This window comes from Narcine bancroftii, chromosome 6, assembly GCF_036971445.1.
Source record: "Narcine bancroftii isolate sNarBan1 chromosome 6, sNarBan1.hap1, whole genome shotgun sequence".
Classification (NCBI taxonomy): Eukaryota; Metazoa; Chordata; class Chondrichthyes; order Torpediniformes; family Narcinidae; genus Narcine; species Narcine bancroftii.
The window spans coordinates 245,631,046-245,649,655 of NC_091474.1; the positions used below are offsets into that span (position 1 = coordinate 245,631,046).

Consider the following 18,610-nt stretch of genomic DNA (forward strand, 5'->3'; position numbering starts at 1 on the left):
GATGGCAGAGGTCGACAGCATCGAGTCCACGCTGCTGAAGATCCAGCTGCGCTGGATGGGTCACGTCTCCAGAATGGAGGACCATCGCCTTCCCAAGATCGTATTATATGGCGAGCTCTCCACTGGCCACCGTGACAGAGGTGCACCAAAGAAAAGGTACAAGGACTGCCTAAAGAAATCTCTTGGTGCCTGCCACATTGACCACCGCCAGTGGGCTGATAACGCCTCAAACCGTGCATCTTGGCGCCTCACAGTTTGGCGGGCAGCAGCCTCCTTTGAAGAAGACCGCAGAGCCCACCTCACTGACAAAAGGCAAAGGAGGAAAAACCCAACACCCAACCCCAACCAACCAATTTTCCCTTGCAACCGCTGCAATCGTGTCTGCCTGTCCCGCATCGGACTGGTCAGCCACAAACGAGCCTGCAGCTGACGTGGACTTTTTACCCCCTCCATAAATCTTCGTCCGCGAAGCCAAGCCAAAGAAAAGAAACACCCTGTTAATGGATTTGTATAACCTAGTAAACACAACCATGGATCCACGTACAATTCTATTTGAAATAAATCTTGCAAAAATTTAATTATCTTTTCCCAAAAAGGTTTAACTTTGACACAATCCTACACTGAATGAACAAAAGTACCTATCTGAATCATTGAAATTGTATCTCTTTAATTTTTCAGGGGTTAAATATAACTGAATTAAAAAGTTATAATTGATTAAACTATATCATACATTAACTAATTTTGTAACACTCTCCAAACATAAATCTGATCATTCTTCCTCAGAAATAGACAACTCCTGCTCCCATTTATTGCTTATTCTCAATACGCCCATCTTCATTTTTGCCTGCAACAACAAATACATTTGCGAAACAAACTCCTTCATGGCTGAACATTCTCTTGGGTGGGGCTAGTGGCCTTACTGGTGCTTATTTGCTTTATTTAGTCATTCATTTCAAATTTGACACTTGGTACACTTACTATAATCGAGTAGCCAGATGCAGCAGCGTTGAAATATAGTTTTGATTAGAGCCCAACACCAGCCACACTTGCCATAAGAACCTTACCTTAGGGCAGTATCTGCAAACTGCTTGCTCTCAATCATTAATTTCAGGAACTGTTTCTCTGCATTTTTGTACTGCCAATTTTTTGCTTGGCTGGGCAACTACAATGCAGTCTATTGGTTTAAGGATTTATATTTGCAACAGATTTATTGATTTTAAAACTAGCCGTTGAAAACAGGACTTCCACAGCGAGGCCACGTGCTGAGAAGAATGTAGCTGGTGCAGGAGCATTGGAGTCTCTTCCAGGCAAGTAGGAACTGTACAAGAGGGATGGGTTTCACCTGGATAGGAGGGGAACCTTATAGGGAGGTGCAGTAGTGCTACTCGGGAGGGCTTAAAGTTGGCGGGGTGGAACTAGAGTAGTATGACAGAAAGTGGAGTTAAAAGGATGGTCAATATTGTATTATCTGAAAAGATGTCACAAAGTGACAGGTGAATGAACAGAGAGAGAGGAAGTGGGGGGGGGGGGGGGGCGATGCTGTTTTAAAACAAGAGATGATGGGCAAGTGCTCAACTTGAAGCTTGTACCAGTACATAGAATGATATGGCTGCCAGACGAACTGGGCTTTGATGTTTCTGATGTCACCAGCTGCACTCTCAGGAGGGAACATCCAGTGGGGAGATTAAAAAAAATTGAAAAGGTGCAATCACTGGGGCAAAACTAGGCCTCCCAATAGCAAAGAAAGATACAAAAGCAAAAGGAAGACTTCAATTTCACTAATATTGGCTGGGAGGTCCTTGGGGCTGGAAGCTTTGTTAGGTGCATCTGGGAGGTTTTTGTATAATGCCATGTAGATTGTCCAACCATGGAAGGAGCTACACTGGACTATATTACTAAGAAATGAACCAACACAGGTGATCAGAATTTCAGTGGGAGTGATAATTCCTTCAGTTTCAAGATCATGATGAATGATTGGGCTGGAACTAGTGTGAAATACTAAACTGGGAAGACAAATATTGATATTCATGGGAATTTAATTCGGCGCATATTATTGGACACTGCCACAACTGATTAGAGTCTAGGGTCACCATCTTTCAGTAAGGAGGAGGAACAGGGTTGACAAGGTAAGTAAGGGACTTGAATGGTGAGAGAAATCATAAATTCAAGCAAAAAGAATTTGTAAAGTTCAGAAAATCAGAAGGACCTTGGAGGAATATAAAGATTGCAGGAAAGAGCTTGAGCAGGGCATTAGGAAGACCAAAAGGTGACATGAAATGTCCTGGGCAAACAGCATTAAAAGAAAATGGCATGGCATTTTGTACATTACAATCAAAAGAAATACTAGGGAGAGGATAGGGCCACTCCGAAGGCAGGAATTTGTGTTGAGCTTTAAAGGAGTACATCAGTTTATCAAGGAGGGCATGCAGAATAGTGATAGGGACCCTAATGTGGAGAATGTTAATGCAGTAAGCTACAGATAAAGCTTCCTTTTATTGTTGTATAATAATACATTAAAATGTTTATATATTTCAACATCCATAAAGCAAAGAGTTACCATGAAGATTGCCCGGTGCCACTAACAATAGGAGACCTCCAGCGCTCCTGCTGCCATTACAAATGTACATCCTCCAGTTCAAACCATCAGCAACTTGAGCTCCAGATCCAAATCCCCAATGCAATCAAGTAGCTTTCAGTGCCTGAGGTCTTTTGACAGCCCTTTCTTGTCCTCCACACCCAGTTCGAATCCTGGTTCCCATGAGCCAGTCTCCTGCAGTTTCTGTGGGTCCTTTAGCTGAAGGATAAAAGTCTAAAAAAATAATTTTAAAGAAAGAAATTGATCCGTAGATGCCAATCTATTTTGTGTAAAATCCCTAATTTTTTTTTAAAAGATTTGAATACGGTAGGAAGTTTATATGGAAGGGTAAAATGAGAAGAATACCCATTCAGAAATTAACATGGAAATACAAATAAGGAGGTTTACAACTTCCAAATTTTCAAAATTATTATAAAGCTGCTCAGTTAAAATTAATTAATAGAATGTTTGATTCTGATAGCTTGTTGACTTGGGCAGACATAGAATTAATGAAAATAGAAGGGATCAATTTGTTTATAAATTGCTCGGTCTATATGAGTCGCCAATACGATTTCATTTGATAGAAATATGGGATAAGATCAATCAAGAAGTTGGTACTCAAGGTAAAATATCTAGAATAATCTTTTTTCCTTTATGGTTAATAATCACCTTAAAATTTGGGATCAGAAAGGTTATTAAGATAGTAAATAATTGTTATGAATTAAATTGAAATCTTTCATTTGGGAAAAAATGAAATAAATATTAAATACCAACTCATTTGCTTTTTTGTTGTTGTCAAATTAAATTGTTTTATAACCATATAACCGTTTACAGCCCGGAAACAGGCCATGACAGCCCTTCGGGTGCATGCCGGTTCACTTGAACAACTCCACTAGCTCCCCCCTCCCACTCTCCGCCCATAACCCTCCAGCCCCCTCACCTCCATGTACATCATCCAACCTCTGAAATGACAGAAGGGACCCTGCTGCAACTATCTCTGCCGGAAGATCATTCCATTCTGCCACCACTCGCTGAGTGAAAAAGCCATCTCTAATGTTTCTCCTAAAGTGTTGCCCTCTTGTTCCAACCTCCCCTGCCCTCAGGGGAAAGAGCCTACTTATATCTAGGTAATTTTAAATACCTCTATCAAATCCCCCCTCCACCGTCTATGCTCCAGTGAATAAAGTCCCAGTCTCCTTAATCTTTCTCCGTACTCTAGATGCTGTAAGCCAAGCAACATCCTTGTAAATCTTCTCTGCACCCTCTCCACCTTATCTATATCCTTTCTATAATTTGGAGACCAGAACTGTGAGGACAGTACTCCAAACCTGGCCTCACCAATGCCTTAAACAGCCGCAGCATCACTTCCCAGCATCTATACTCCATACTACGATTTATGAAGGCCAGCATACCATATGCCTTCTTAACCACCCTGTCTACATGGGAATCCATACCCCCCCCCCCACCCCCCCAAGTTTTCTTAATTGGAGATACAAGTACAATTTGTTTGAAAAATGCTTTAGACATACTACAAATAGCTTTTTTTTTAAGATTGGCTTTCGCAGTAGCAAGGAAGTGATTTGCAATTACATGGAAAGACCAGATAGAATTTAATTTACAGAGACGGCATTCAGAATTAATATCCCATATTCCTCTAGAAAACATAACGTATAATTTGAAATTTTAAAGATTTGGACCTAGTTGTGGCAGGGTCTCCCATCACACGGTTTAATTTTTGTGGTTTCAGTTATTTTTCCTCCTCATTTTCTTTTAGGAGTTAGTGAGGTTATACGTAAGTGCTGTGATGTTGGGAAGGAGGTAATGTTAGTATAAGGGGATAGGGGTAGATTTAGAGGGATTTTATATATGAACCATGTTTGTTTTGAAGGCATATTTTGTATTAATTGTATTGTGTGTAATCATGGTTGTTTAAATTTTAAATAAAATTAAAAAAAAACCTGTAGATGCCACATGGATTCAGGATAAGTCGTGTTTAACTGGAATGCTGACAGGGTACTGTTGAGTCCGCTTCTGGAATACTGTATACAATTTAAAATAGACAAGATAGACATGGTGAGGTTGTTTCAACTGGCAGGTGAGGATAGAACTCGCCACAAAATTCACGGGAGTTGATTCAATACAGATGAGGAGGATCTGCTTCTCCCTGAGAAGAATGAATCTATGGAATTCATTGCCCAAGGAAGCAGTAGAGACTGCCTCATAAAACATACTTAAGACAGAGATATTTTTGAAGAAAAGGGAATCTAAATGTTAGGGGAACAAGTCCTGTGGAACACCACTGGTTGCAAACCCCCCCCCCACATGGGTCTCAACACTGATCCCTGTAGAACATAATAGGTCAGAAACTTCCTACCAGAATAATGCTCTTCTACCACTACCATCATCTATGGCCGGCCAATTCAAAAACCGAACGATCTAATCTGTGGATCCCTTGCGCCAGAAACTGAGAATACCCCCACTCCCATTGAGAAGCATAGGCCACCCCAACCACAGGATGATGCCCATGGCAGTGAGGGGCTTGGCAGCTGAAGGACTCACACAGGCTGCTGGAGACTAGCAGCCTGGTTGGATCAGAGGTATGGATCTGGAGTTTGGGTTGCTGGTGGTTTAAAGCAGAGTCTGTGCAGCTGCAGGTGGTGAACCCAGAGACACTGAATGACTCTCCAGGGTAAGTTTTCAGATGACATGAATGTTGGAGATGTGAATTATTGTACAAGGTTGTTGTAAGTTGCAACAAGATATAATGGTGATTTAGAGTTGGGCAGAAAAGTGGCAGATGGCGTCCAATCCATACGAGTGTGGAAAGTCAAACTTTAAGGCAGAGTATATGGTTAATGACAGGATTCTCAGCAGTGTCAAAGAAGAGTGTTTTGGGGTCCAAATCCATAGGGTAGTTGGGATTGAGTTTAAGAGTTGAGGTAATGATGCAATTCTATAAAACTGGTTGGACCATACTTGGAAAATTGTGTCCATTTCGGGTCACGTAGGTTTGTGTTTAGTTCTGGGTGCCTCATTAGAGGAAGGATGTGGAACCTTTAGAAAGAGTGCAGAGATTTACTAGGACGTTGCCAGGATTGGAGAATGAGTTTTATGAAGCATATTTAGCGGAGCTAGGGCTTTTCTCTTTGGAGTGAAGAAGGATGAGAAGTGATTTAATAGAAGTCCTCAAGATTGAGAGGCACAGGGTGGACAGCCAGCAGCTTTCACCTAGGGCAACAGCAACAAATATGAGATCAGTTTAAGGTGAGTAAAGTTTAGGGGCAATGTCAGTGATGTTATGTACATGGAGAATAATGGCTGCCTGTAATGCATTACCAGGAGTGATGGAGGCTGGAACAATAGGGACATTTAAAGATTCTTCGACAGGCCATATGGATGTAAGAAAAATAGCGAGTTATGGGTGTGAGGTAGAGGGTTGTTATTTGAAGGCCCGTGACCACCACTAATACCGTAAAAACCATGGATAGAAGATGGGTCCTTGCCTTGCCATTTATCTAACAACTTGGACATCAAAGTGGTTTACCAATGATATCAATATTGATAGTTCAATGGACAGTGAGGACGCTATCAAGGATCAACTAGGAAAGTGGTCCAGATGAAAAGTGTGGTGTTTTAATTTTTTATTAAAACATACAGCACAGTAACAGGTCCTTCAAGCCCATGTGTCCAATTGACCTACAAAGCCTGTCTTTTGCAGGTGAGAGGACATGCAAATCCTTCAAAGACAGCATTCCCACCCGCTACACTGTTAAAACTAGGCAGGACTTGCACAGTGAAAGATTGGACCTTGGAGAGTATTGTACAACAAAGGGGTAGAAGTACAGTTCTATGAAAGTGGGATCCCAGGTAGAAAAGGAGGTGAAGATGTTTGGGGAACTCGCCTTCATGGGTCAGACACAGAATAATGGACATCATGTGACCACAATTGGAGTATTGTGCGGTTAGAAACATAGGGACTAGAGTTGCAAGGAAAAGCTAGATAGATTGTATCTGGTGGTGGAATTCTGTTGTAGGTAGCAAAAAATTACAGGGATATTGTTAAACGTGGAGGCTGTTGACAAGGGAATCCTGTCCTTGTTGGATCTTTGGTTGGAAAGTTCCAGGGCAGGTTTGCAGGTTAGGGCTGAGTTGATGGCAATAGAGGAGAAAGCCACAATTTCTGAAAGACATATTAGATGTTCTGGAGCAGAGGTGGAGGAATTGAGAGAAAGAAATAAAATCCTTAAGGAGCCTGGGTGAGAATAGGTCTAGTTGAGGTAACTGTGGGAGTTGGTGGGTTTATAAATGTCTCTACAGTTTGTCTCCCAAGATGGAGGTTAAGGGGAGAGTGTTGCCAGAGATGAATTTAAGGTCAGGGTGAAAGTTGGCAGCACCAATGTCATCTCTGATGTATCGAAGGAAGAGACAGTCACAGCTTGGTCCAATGCAACCATGACTACCCCTTTGACTTGGAGGTAATCCACTGCTCTATCTACTTTACACCTAAGACTGTGTGGCTCAGTACAGTAATTTGCTAACAATAGCAGTCGTGGGTTGAATAAAGAAAGGTGATGAGTCAGCACACAAGAGGGAGAATTAGCTGAATGGTGCACCAACAACAATCCTGCACTCAATGTCACCAAAACTAGGGAACTGATTGTTGACCTTAGGGAAGGAAACCCATCAGGAAAGAGATACAAGTGTCACAAGACTCACCACCAGGATCAGGAATAGCTGCTACCCCTCCATCATCAGTCCTCAACAACAAACTCTGTTTCCATTAGTTATGTTTACAGTATTTGTTTGCAGGTATAAACTAGTTTTCTTGTGCTACATCACCCACAGGAAGAATCTCAGGGTTGTATCTGGTGTCACATATGCACTGACAATGAAATGTAAATGAGAAAATGTGATGAGTCAGAGGTTATTGAGGGTGAAGGCAAGTTCTACCAGTTGCAGGAGGATGGTGGTGGAAGGAGACTGGTTGGGATTGGACTCAAATGAAATTCAGCAAAATTAGAGGGTATCTTATCGAAGCATAAAATTATGAAGAGTATAGATCAGAGGCAGGAAAGTGTAGGTGACAAAAGTACTGGGGGACAGAGCCTCAAGAGGCCTTTTAATGGTGTAATGCCATTTTGAAGGTGGCTCAACAAAAAGGAAGTTGAAGTTACCTTTTTATGGAGAAGGCCTTAAGGCGTATCCAGCGTCGCTCTTACTGGGCGAACTCAGGAGCCATCTCTGGAGCTGAGGTGAGTGTTGCAGTAGTGCCGCTGTTGCCGTGATGTCATCCATATGTGCCGAGAGGAAAGTGGCCTATAACCGAAATGGCAACCGAAGAGTAGATAAGAGCACTGGTGGAGATCAGTTCAAGCAGTCTTTGGACTGAGCAGATCTTCCTGTGCAATGTTATTAACTATATTTTGGCAAGACAGGATTTCCTTCTCAGAAGAGGTGATTCACCTCTGAGGCTATCTCTCCCCCCCCCCCCACCCCCCAGGTGGATTGGAGTTCACCTCCGGAGCTTTCAAAGTCAGAGCATATCTGCCTTTATTTTTAAATTATAAAGAGGCCTAAGATTTGAGGGAGCAGATTTAGGATGGAGCTGAAGAGGCACTGCTTTTCCCAGGGGTGTGAATTTGGGGAATTGCCTGCCTCATTTCATTTATTTTAGAGTTTTGCAAAGTATGGGGGCTGAAGGGTCGTGGCCAAATCCACCATTATCATTGAAAGGAGGCTAAATAGCTTCTTCTTGCACCTGTTCCTTGTTCTACTGTCTTTTTTTTTTAAACATTTTTTTATTTTTCACACTATAAACCATATTGACCAAGAAACATAGACATTTGTCTTCAGGCTCATCCCTTGCAGGGTGAGGTCAAGTGTAACATTAAGGGACAAGGTAGAATCTTCCTTCTCGACAGCTTTTAATTCAAGGGCATGAATGTTGAATTTTCCAATTTTAGGTCACTTCTCCCCTCCCCCAAGCCAAGTCGATGAAGTTGATGAGCTCATCACGGTGCACAGTGCAGTCACTGATGCAGTGGAAGTCTGCAGCATGGACCGCTCCACATCGCCATCAAAAGAAAAGCCAGCCCTGTGACTTGAAGCTATTGAGGGTGCAGGCAGAGATGTGTGGGGTGGAGGGGGAACTTTTGTATGAGATTATGGAAGTGTATAGGGATTGGCCATCCATCCATGGTGAAAATGTGGCAGTCCAGCCTAGGCCATAAAGGTAAAGGGACTGGACCAGGGAAGGGGTCAGATTGGTGGGGCAGGAGCACACTGGTTCCACCCAGACAATTGGATTCTGGGGAGTTGAGAGCTGGACGGTGAGTGAGGATGTGTGAAATGGTGGCCTGATGTTTGTGAATAGGTTCCAATTAGGGATAAAAATTTCAATGGCAATTTTTTGATATTGTGTGAGGCATTTTAGGAAACATTCTTGTATTTGAAAATCGACTGCATCCTCAAGGCCAGAAAAATTCCAAAATAACTGAGGCCATTTTAAAAATAGTATTCAGTCTGGCAAAACACCCGTAGTTTAAATTCTGTTCAGAAGGGCGGGTTGGTGCAAAAGCTCAACCATCTTGGCAACGTTCGCTCACCCCCATCTGCCGGCACATGGCCTGCTTCTTCCTGCATTGAAATATTGCCCACAGGAAACCATCTCGTTCCTGGCAGCAGCAGCGGACAAACTCGGCCTTCGCCAATGGTTGGCGTGGATCAACCTGCAGGAAAAGCAGAGGCCGGCGTCGTGGTGGAGGAAAGGACTGGTCGGCCGCGCCACCAGACGCCATCACCGCCGCTCTCCACGCTCGCGCCGGCTGCCGCAGTCTGCACGGCGGGGACCAGGGCGGGACGGCGGCCCCGGGGAAAGCACGCAGGACGCGGAAGGGGGAGAAGCGGCCGCGGGACCGCATGGAGGGGGAAGGGAGAGAAGCGGCTCGAGTGCCGCTGCGAGGGAGCAAACGATCCTCGGGGAGAGACAGCAGCATCGGTGGGGGGGGGGGGGGGGAGGTGCGGTGACTCGGCAGCAGGGCGTCGGAGCCGCCATCCGAAGCGCGGGGCCGACGCACTCACCACGTGGGCAGCTCTGCTGCATCCCCGCCGCATCGTACCACCGGGGGCGGCCGCGGGGGGCGCCAGAGGACCGGGCCAGGCCGCCGCTCCACGTGGCGCCCCCGGGTCCGGGTCCCCCAACCCTCCCTCCCCTTCCCCAATCCCCCAACAAAACCATTTTCCACACACACCATTCAATTCCATGTTTTAATGTCTCACGTTGCAAACAGTTTCGTACAAAAACGCGGTGCAGCTTTTTCAGTCAAAACAAGTCGCCTCTCCCACCCCTCGACAAAGAACGTGTCCCGGCGCCTGGAGAGCGGGACATGCATCCCCGGTCCGGGCCGACAGCCCCCTCCAGGCAGGCTCAAAGTAAAAAAAACCGCTGCTTCACTTACAAACTGGGTGATCTGTTAAACCATAAAACTGGGCGAGGAACAAAGGTGTGGGGGGAGGGGGAGGCAGTGGGCGCCGCCGGAGGGGAGGGGGAGGGGGGGGAAACGTTGGCTACTCTATTGGGGGTGGGTAACACGGGGCTCTCCGCCTCCCCGCTCCGCCTCTTCGTCCTCCCCACCCCCCCTGCCGGGGGAGGGAACGGGCCTGGGCAACCCACGGCTCACTAGTAGGTGCTGCGGTTGTAGAATTGGCCTCGGCCCCGGGAGTAGCCGTCGCTGCGGTAGGTCTCCCTCGAATCGTACTGCCGGCCGTAGCCGCCGCGCCCTCCGCCGCCGCCGCGTCCGTAGTTCCGTCCGCCGCTGTAGCAGCCGCCGCCCCCATAGCCGCCGCCGCCTCCCGACTTCTTCTCGGCGTGGTCGACCCGGATCTGGCGGCCGTCCAGCGACTTTCCGTTCATGGCCTCCATGGCATCGCGGGCATCGCCCGGGTTCTCGAAGGTGATGAAGCCGAAGCCGCGGGACACCTGCGTGTCCCGGTCCTTGATGACCCGCACCTCGGAGATCTGGCCGTACTTGCAGAACACGTCCTCTAGCGCCTGCTCATCCGTGTCGAAATTCAGGCCGCCGACGAACAGCTTTCCTTCTTCGACCATGATGGTGGGGTGTGCGTGGGCTCGGGACTGCGTACGACTTGTGAAGCTGCGACTGCTGCTGCTAATGCTGCTGCTTCTCCTCCCGGCGGCGACTGCTGGACTCCAGCTCCGCGCCGCTGCCCGCGCTTACTAAAGGCGCTCGCCCCGCCCAGCTTCCCTGCACCGCGCCCTTCCATTGGCCGGGCGCGACGCACGTCCACCAATAACGTGGAGTCGGGGGCGCGAGCAGCGCCAGCCGCTTTCCTCCGGCTGAAGCCCACTCCCGCCCGCCGCCATCTTGCCCTCTATCCCGGGCCTTTTGTTTCCTTCGCACGGCGGCCCAGTGCTTCACCAGTCCACCCTCCCGTCTCAAAATGGCAGCCTGGTTCTGCAACCCCTTCACAGGAAGGGGGTTATTTGCACCAGGAGTTGCAGCTGGAAACAGGCACCATTATTTCCTCAGCGCATTGTTTCGTTTCCTATTCCGGCAGCAGTCCCCATTCTGAGCTTGTTCCTATGCCGAGGAACGGCGCGGCCCACCCCGCTCAGCAGTGGCCGTGATTCCTTACGGGGCAGAGTGGGCCACGTGAAGGCAGGCAGGCGGGCGGGCGGGGGGCCCCTCCCCCTCCCCATGCCGGGGGAAGGAAGGAAGGAAGGAAGGAAATCCAGGCTGTCCATGCTGCTCTGCCGTCCTCTTATATGATCCTCCACAAATGACCCGAACCACAGCAGTTGTGGGGAGTTTATAAAGGATGACCCACACCACTATGGAATTAAAACCCTTGATGAAGGGCTCAAGCCTGAAAGGTTAGGAACATAGGAAGTAGGAACAGGAGTAGGCCACAAATGGCCCATCGAGCCTGCTCTGCCATTCAATACGATCATGGCTGATCTAATTTATGACCTAACTCCACCGTCCTGCCTTCTCCCCATATCCCCTAATTCCTCTATCGTAAAAATTTATCTAACCGAATTTTAAATATGTTTAATGAAGCAGCCTCAACCACTTCCCTGGTTAGAGAATTCCAAACATTCACTACTCTCTGGGAAAAACTATTTTTCCTCATCTCTGTCCTAAATCTACTCCCCCGAATCTTGAGACTGTGTCCTCTGGTTTTAGTTTCCCCGGCCAGCTCAAAAAACCTTCCTACATCTATCCTATCCATACCCTTCATAATCCTATATGTTTCTATAAGATCTCCTCTCATTCTTCTGACCTCAAGCGAATACAATCCTAGACGATTTAATCTTTCATCATGTCAACCCTTCATCCCAGCGATCAACCTAGTAAACCTCCTCTGGACCGTCTCCAAAGCCAGTGTATCCTTCCTCAAATATGGAGACCAGAACTGGACACAGTACTCCAGGTGCACTCCAGGTGCAGCCTCACCAGTACCTTATACAGTTGCAATATTACCTCCCTACTCCTGAATTCAATTCCTCTAGCGATGAAGGCCAACGTTCCATTTGCCTTCTTAATAACCTGCAGCACCTGCAACCTAACTTTTTGCGATTCATGCACAAGCCCTCCCAAGTCCCTCTGCACAACAGCAGGCTGTAGTTTTTCACCCTTTTAATAATATTCAGCTCTTTTATTTTTATTGCCAAAGTGGATAACCTCACCCTTACTAACATTGTACTCCATCTGCCAGACCTTTGCCCACTCATCCAGCTTAACTCTATCCCTCTGCAGACTCTCCACATCCTCATTACAATTTGCTCTTCCACTCAATTTGGTGTCATCCGCAAACTTGGCTACATCACATTTTGTCCCCTCCTCCAAGTCATCAATGTAAATGATGAACAGCTGTGGGCCTAACACTGACCCCTGCGGCACCCCACTTACCACTCCCTGCCAACCTGAAAAACTCCCACTTATCCCGACTCTCTGCCTCCTGTCAGACAACCAATTTTCAATCCAGGCCAATAGACTTCCCCGGACTCCACTTTCCTGTAACTTACTGAGAAGTCTCTTGTGCGGCATCTTTCTGGAAATCCAAATATACAACATCAACCTGTTCCCCTCTATCCACCGCACCCATTATATCCTCAAAGAATCCTAACAAGTTTGTCAAACAAGATCTTCCCTTTCTAAAACCATGCTGCGTCTGCCTGATTGAACCCTTACGTTCCAAAAGTTTCACTATTTCATCTTTAATGACGGCTTCAAGCATTTTTCCAACTACAGACGTCAAGCTAATTGGCCGATAATTTCCAGTCTTCTGCCTACATCCCTTCTTAAAATGTGGCATGACATTTGCTGTCTTCCAGTCTGCCGGGACCTGCCCAGAATCCAAGGAATTTTGGTATATGACTACCAATGCATCAACTATAACTTCTGCCATTTCCTTCAGAACCCTTGCATGCATATCATCAGGACCAGGTGATTTGTCTGGCTTTAGTCCCATTAGTTTCTCCATCACTACTTCCTTTGTAACAACTATTTTATCAAGGCCCTCCCCAACATTCGCATCCTTAACTCCGCCCTTGGGCATGCTGGACATGTCTTCCACTGTGAAGACTGACATAAAATATTTGTTTAATGCCTCAGCCATTTCCTCATTTTTTGCTACCAGTTTTCCCTTCTCATCCTCCAAGGGTCCTATGTTAACTCTGGCCTCCCTCTTCCGTTTTATATATTTATAAAATTTTTTGCTTTCTGTTTTTATATATTGTGCCAATTTACTTTCATAATCCTTTTTCCCATTTCTTATTACCCGCTTTGTAACCCCTTGTTGTCTCTTAAAGTTTTCCCAATCTTCCAGTTTCCCACTGCTCTTTGCAGCTTTGTACACCTGCGCCTTCAATTTTATATTCTCCTTTATTTCCTTTGTTAACCACAGTTGATTTTTCCCTCCCTTGCTGCCCTTTTTCCTGACCGGAATATATTTTTGTTGAGCATTACAAAATAGAGGGCGATAGATAACACCCACCAATAATTTTTTCCCTTTGTTATTCTTTATCTCTACCCAAATGGACTCAACATTATGCACTTTAGATCTTATATCATTATTCACTACTGCATGGAGCTCATCTTTGATTAAGAGTGCAACTCCACCTCCCTTACCATCCTGTTGATCTCTTTGCACTACCTGATACCCTTGAAAGTTTAATTCCCATTTAGGGTCACCTTGTAGCCATGTTTCCATGATGGCGACCAAATCATAGGCATGGGTACCGATTGGCGCCTCAAGTTTACTAACCTTATTTCTAATACTGCGGGCATTCAGATAAAGTGCCCTTTTGCTCTTTGTACTTTTAATATCTAGTGACTTCTGTAACCTTTTCTTTTGATTTTTCTGCCCACTATTTTTCTTTGTAATTTTCTTAACACTATCATTGACCCGAAAACTCACTGCACCATCTGATTTTTTACTTTCTCCTCCCATCATTACTTTTCCTATTTTACTTTTCCTGGCAATTACTTTATCTTCCTTTTTCGTATCACTCTAGTTCCCATAAACCGTGATGTCATCAGCCCCCCCCTAGCCAGCCACTTGCAGCGGCTGTACATTCATGCAGGTTGGTTCCATATCTTTACTGAGTTTCTCCAGAAGAGAACAAACCAGCACAAAAATCAACCCTCCAGTCCCATTGACCTGCCCCCAGTCCATAACCCTGCAAACCTCTTCTATCCATGTATTGATCCAATTTATTTTAACATTTAAGAATGAGCCCACATTTACCACGTCAGATGGCAGCTCTGTGAATAAGTTCCCTCTAAACCTTACACCCTAAAGCACTGTCCTCTTGTATTTATCTCTCCTAATCCAAGTGGAAAGAACCTAACCACATTTATCTTGTCCATACCCCTCATAATCTTGTAAACCTCTATCAAATCTCCCCTCATTCTTCTATGCTCCAGGGAATAAAGTCCTAACCTATTTTAATATTCTTTAATTCAACTCCTGAAGACTTGGCAACATCCTAGTAAATCTCTTTACTCTTTCAATCTTAGTGATAGCCTTCCTGTCATTTGGCAAACAGAACTGCACATAATGCTCCAAATTTGGTCTCACCAATGTTGTATAACTCACCATAACCTCCCAACTCCTGTACTCAATACTTTGAATTATGAAGGCCAAGATGCCAAAACCTTTCTTTACAACCCTGTGTACCTGTGATGCCACTTTCAAGGAATTATGTATCTGAATTCCCAGATCACTTTATTCCTCTGAACTCCTCAGAGCCCTACCATTTACTGTGTATGTCCTACCTTGGTTTGTCCTTCCAAAATGCAACACCTCACACTTTTCTGCATTAAATTCCATCTGCCACGAGGTGTTTTCATGCTGGGCCTCCACTTCAAGGCCAGCTGCAGAGGCAGATAAACATTTTAAACTATCTGATCATGGAGTAGACCTAAAAGGCTGCTGCTCCAGTGCTGCTTTTATGCAGAGCAGTGCCTCAGTGCATTGCCTGGAGCTAATGTTGCCTTGGAGCTGCCTGTCATAAATATCCGGCAGAGCAATGGCCGTCTTCCCTACCCACTCATTTCCCAGAATGGTTCCAGCTGGGGGAATTATGGGTAGGGAAGATGGCCATTCCTCTGCCACATATTAAGCCCCTGGTGCTGACGACCAGTCCCAAAGGGTGGTGGGGCTGTCACAGCCCATACCAGCCACCCCATGACGACACCCCCCCCCCCCCGCTGACCCCGTCATCCCCACCCCGTCTTGAGTGGGTCATGGAGGGAGAGGGGATGAGTGAGATGGGTTGTGGTCTGACAATGTCACCGTGATGTCATCAGCCCGCCCCTAGCCAGTCACTTGCAGCGGCTGTACATTCATGCAGGGTGGTAGAGCGCAGCGCTCCGCTGCTGACCCTTCTCCCGAGAAGGTTTGCAGTCAGTGCCTTGGAGCCAGCCACGGCATATTCATGGAGGTAAATCTCCTGACGAAAGGGAGGAAAAATCTCCACCTCTGCACTTGGGTTTTTTGACTTTATGAAAAGGCCTACTTTCTAAGCCATTTTTCCAGTTGGTCCAGACCCCTTTGCAAGCTTTGAAAGCCTTCCTACAGGAATCCAATTTACCACATATCATCCAGATCATTGACACAGGCAACAAACAATAATTGTCCCAGCACAATCCTGAGGCACATTACTAATCACAGACCTCTAATCTAAGAAGCAATTTTCCACTACCACATTCTGTTTTCTCCCATTCAACCAATTTCACATCCAGTTTACAAATCTCTCCATGGATAACTAGTGTCTGAAGCTTCTGAACTAGCCTCCGGTGTGGGATCTTGTCAAAGGCCTTATGCAAGTCCATGTGTAATGTGCGTCGAAAGAACCAAAGACTTGTTGATCCAAACCAAGGCTTTTATTAACTAAAAGACTGGAGCATATCACAAGTAGGTCGACCCGTCCAGAATGACCTGGTCTGGCTAGGAGCAATCCTTTAAGACCTGCCAGTAGGCGTGGCTACACTCTCAGCCAATCACAGCCATCCTACACGACCATCTGTACATATATACATTGGTGATAGAATCTGTAGTATCACATTCACCCCTTCTTTGAGAACCGACCCCAGGGTGAATGGAGGTTAGGGACTGTACCGGTCAGGGGGTCCGACCTCAACACCCGCTGCCGACCGGGGACCCGCCGCCGCTGCCGCCGGGGACACGCCAACGCTGCTGACCTGGGCCTTGGTTTGGATCAACAAGTCTTTGGTTCTTTCGATGCGCATTACAATTTTATTAACTAACAGACTGGACCATATCACAAATAGGTCGACCCGTCCAGAATGACCTGGTCTGGCTAGGAGCATTCCTTTAAGACCTGCCAGTAGGCGAGGCTACACTCTCAGCCAATAACAGTCATCCTACACGACCATCTGTACATATACACATTGGTGATAGAATCTGTAGTATCACATTCACCCCTTCTTTGAGAACCGACCCCAGGGTGAATGGAGGTTAGGGGCTGTACCGGTCAGGGGGTCCGACCTCAACACCCGCCGCCGACCGGGGACCCGCCGCCGCCGCCGCCGGGGACACGCCAATGCTGCTGACCCGGGCCTTGGTTTGGATCAACAAGTCTTTGGTTCTTTCGATGCGCATTACAATTTTATTAACTAACAGACTGGACCATATCACAAATAGGTTGACCCGTCCAGAATGACCTGGTCAGGCTAGGAGCAATCCTTTAAGACCTGCCAGTAGGTGTGGCAACACTCTCAGCCAATCACAGTCATCCTACACTACCATCTGTACCTATACACATTGGTGATAGAATCTGTACTATCACACCATGTAGACAACATCCACAGGCTTTCCTTCAACTACTTTCTTGGCAACTTCCTCAAAAAACTCCATTAAATACACCATGCTGACTATGCTTAATCAGCCCTTGGCTACCCGATCCCTAAGAATACCCTCCAATAATGTACCTACTACTGACGTCAGGCTCACTGGCCTGTAATTTCTTGATTTACTTCTTGAGCCCATATATAAGGACATTTTAAATATTTCTGCCAGGGTCCCTCTATTGTGCGTTTTACTTCAACGAAGGTGTCTGCAGACTTCCATGTTTTAATTTTACTCTTAATTACTCAGATATGCCTGCACTTCCTAAAGAGGTTGAGGTGGCAAAGCTATATCTTGATAACATTTTGCAGAACAATGGAGAGTGTATTGGAGCAGAAGCAGGTCATTGCATCGATTCTCTATATCAGAATAAACTTTTTTCTTTTACTCTTAATATTATCAGTTTTTGAAAATATGGAATCATAAAGGAATTAAAACAGTACAAGATTGTTATGAGGCTGATTATTTTATTTATTTTCAGAGAATGAAATAAAAATATGAAATTCCAAATAGTGCTCTTTTTTTTGTTATTATCAAGTTAAAGTGTTGTTATTGGATAATTTTGGGCATTCTTTGAAATTACCAAGACAATCAAGTTTTGAAACTTTACTTATGGAAGGTGGTAAAAAGAAATTTATTTCTGAAATGTATAAACTGTTACAAAGTAAAATGCCTAAATTAAATATTCATAAATCGAGAATGAAATGGGAAGAGGATTTGGGAATTACAATCGATCATGATGATTGGAGATCTATTGGTAAGGATAGTATGACTAAGATTAGTAATGTTCGATATAGGTTGGTTCATTATAATTTATTGCATCAATTGTACTTGACTCCTCAGAAATTAAAGAAATATAATTTAAGTTCTTCAGATTTAGGTTTTAGATGTTTTAAAGAAGTAGGCTCCTTTTTTTTAAATTCGACTTGGTTATGTGATAAGGTTAAACTTTTTTGGAGACTGCTTTAGGAATTTTAAGAGAAAGTTTTAAAGATTCAATTAACATTGTTTTTAATTAGGTAATGTTGAAAGGCTGAGTTTGATTTTGAGGTTAACAAAGTATCAAATTATGGAGCCAATATTTGGACTATGTGGGTTTAAAATTTTTAATTCCCTGAAACTCGTGGTGGTGGTGTTGATTTGATCCATGGTGGTTTACTGTATTTTTGATGTTAAATCTCCATTTTCTTTCTCTTTCCTTTCTTTGGGGATGGGTACGGGGGTAGTTATACATTGTACATTTAAAATTTTAAATAAAGTATTAAAAAAAAACCTTTGATACCCTGACTATTCAGATACCTATCAATTTCTGCCTTAAAATAGATCCAATGACTTGCCACTGTTGTAGCAATTTCATTCGCGTCAGTTTTAATTGTTTTAAATGGGCACCCTTCTCAATCCTAAAGTTGTGCCTTCGTCCTAGCTGCCTGTTCTGCATGCATCATTGCATCCATCATTGCATGGTATACTATGCAGAACATAGTATCTTTGACGGATGTCTTTAAGGAGGTGTGGCAGGAGCATCAAACTCAGGGCTGCCTGGCTGGGAAATAAATTTTTCGTGCAGGCAGCAAGATTGATGAACCGAGTAAAATCATCCCAAAATATTGACATACATTTAAATGATATCTTCACACG

At 45.1% G+C, this 18,610-nt stretch overlaps 1 protein-coding gene and 1 long non-coding RNA gene across 3 annotated transcripts in view; both read right to left on the minus strand.

The window, feature by feature from the left end:
* Nucleotides 1-400: 400 nt before the first annotated feature.
* LOC138737215 (uncharacterized) overlaps nt 401-18,610 on the minus strand; it is a 278,027-nt gene continuing 259,817 nt past the window's right edge. For both annotated transcript variants that reach the window (XR_011340836.1, XR_011340837.1), the window contains 4 exons: nt 9,181-9,303; nt 7,750-7,891; nt 4,534-4,614; nt 401-2,809 (listed from right to left, as the gene is read on the minus strand). This is a non-coding gene — a long non-coding RNA (uncharacterized lncRNA). The remainder of the gene's footprint in view (nt 2,810-4,533; nt 4,615-7,749; nt 7,892-9,180; nt 9,304-18,610) is intronic.
* LOC138737214 (cold-inducible RNA-binding protein B-like) lies at nt 9,828-10,794 on the minus strand. Its single transcript, XM_069887887.1, has one exon. It carries the CDS (start codon nt 10,680-10,682, stop codon nt 10,254-10,256), a length of 429 nt encoding a protein of 142 aa, XP_069743988.1. The 5' UTR covers nt 10,683-10,794; the 3' UTR covers nt 9,828-10,253.

What these genes read in the sequence shown, in the direction of transcription:
- LOC138737214 (XM_069887887.1), bottom strand. Translation starts at nt 10,682, where the DNA reads ATGGTCGAAGAAGGAAAGCTGTTCGTCGGCGGCCTGAATTTCGACACG.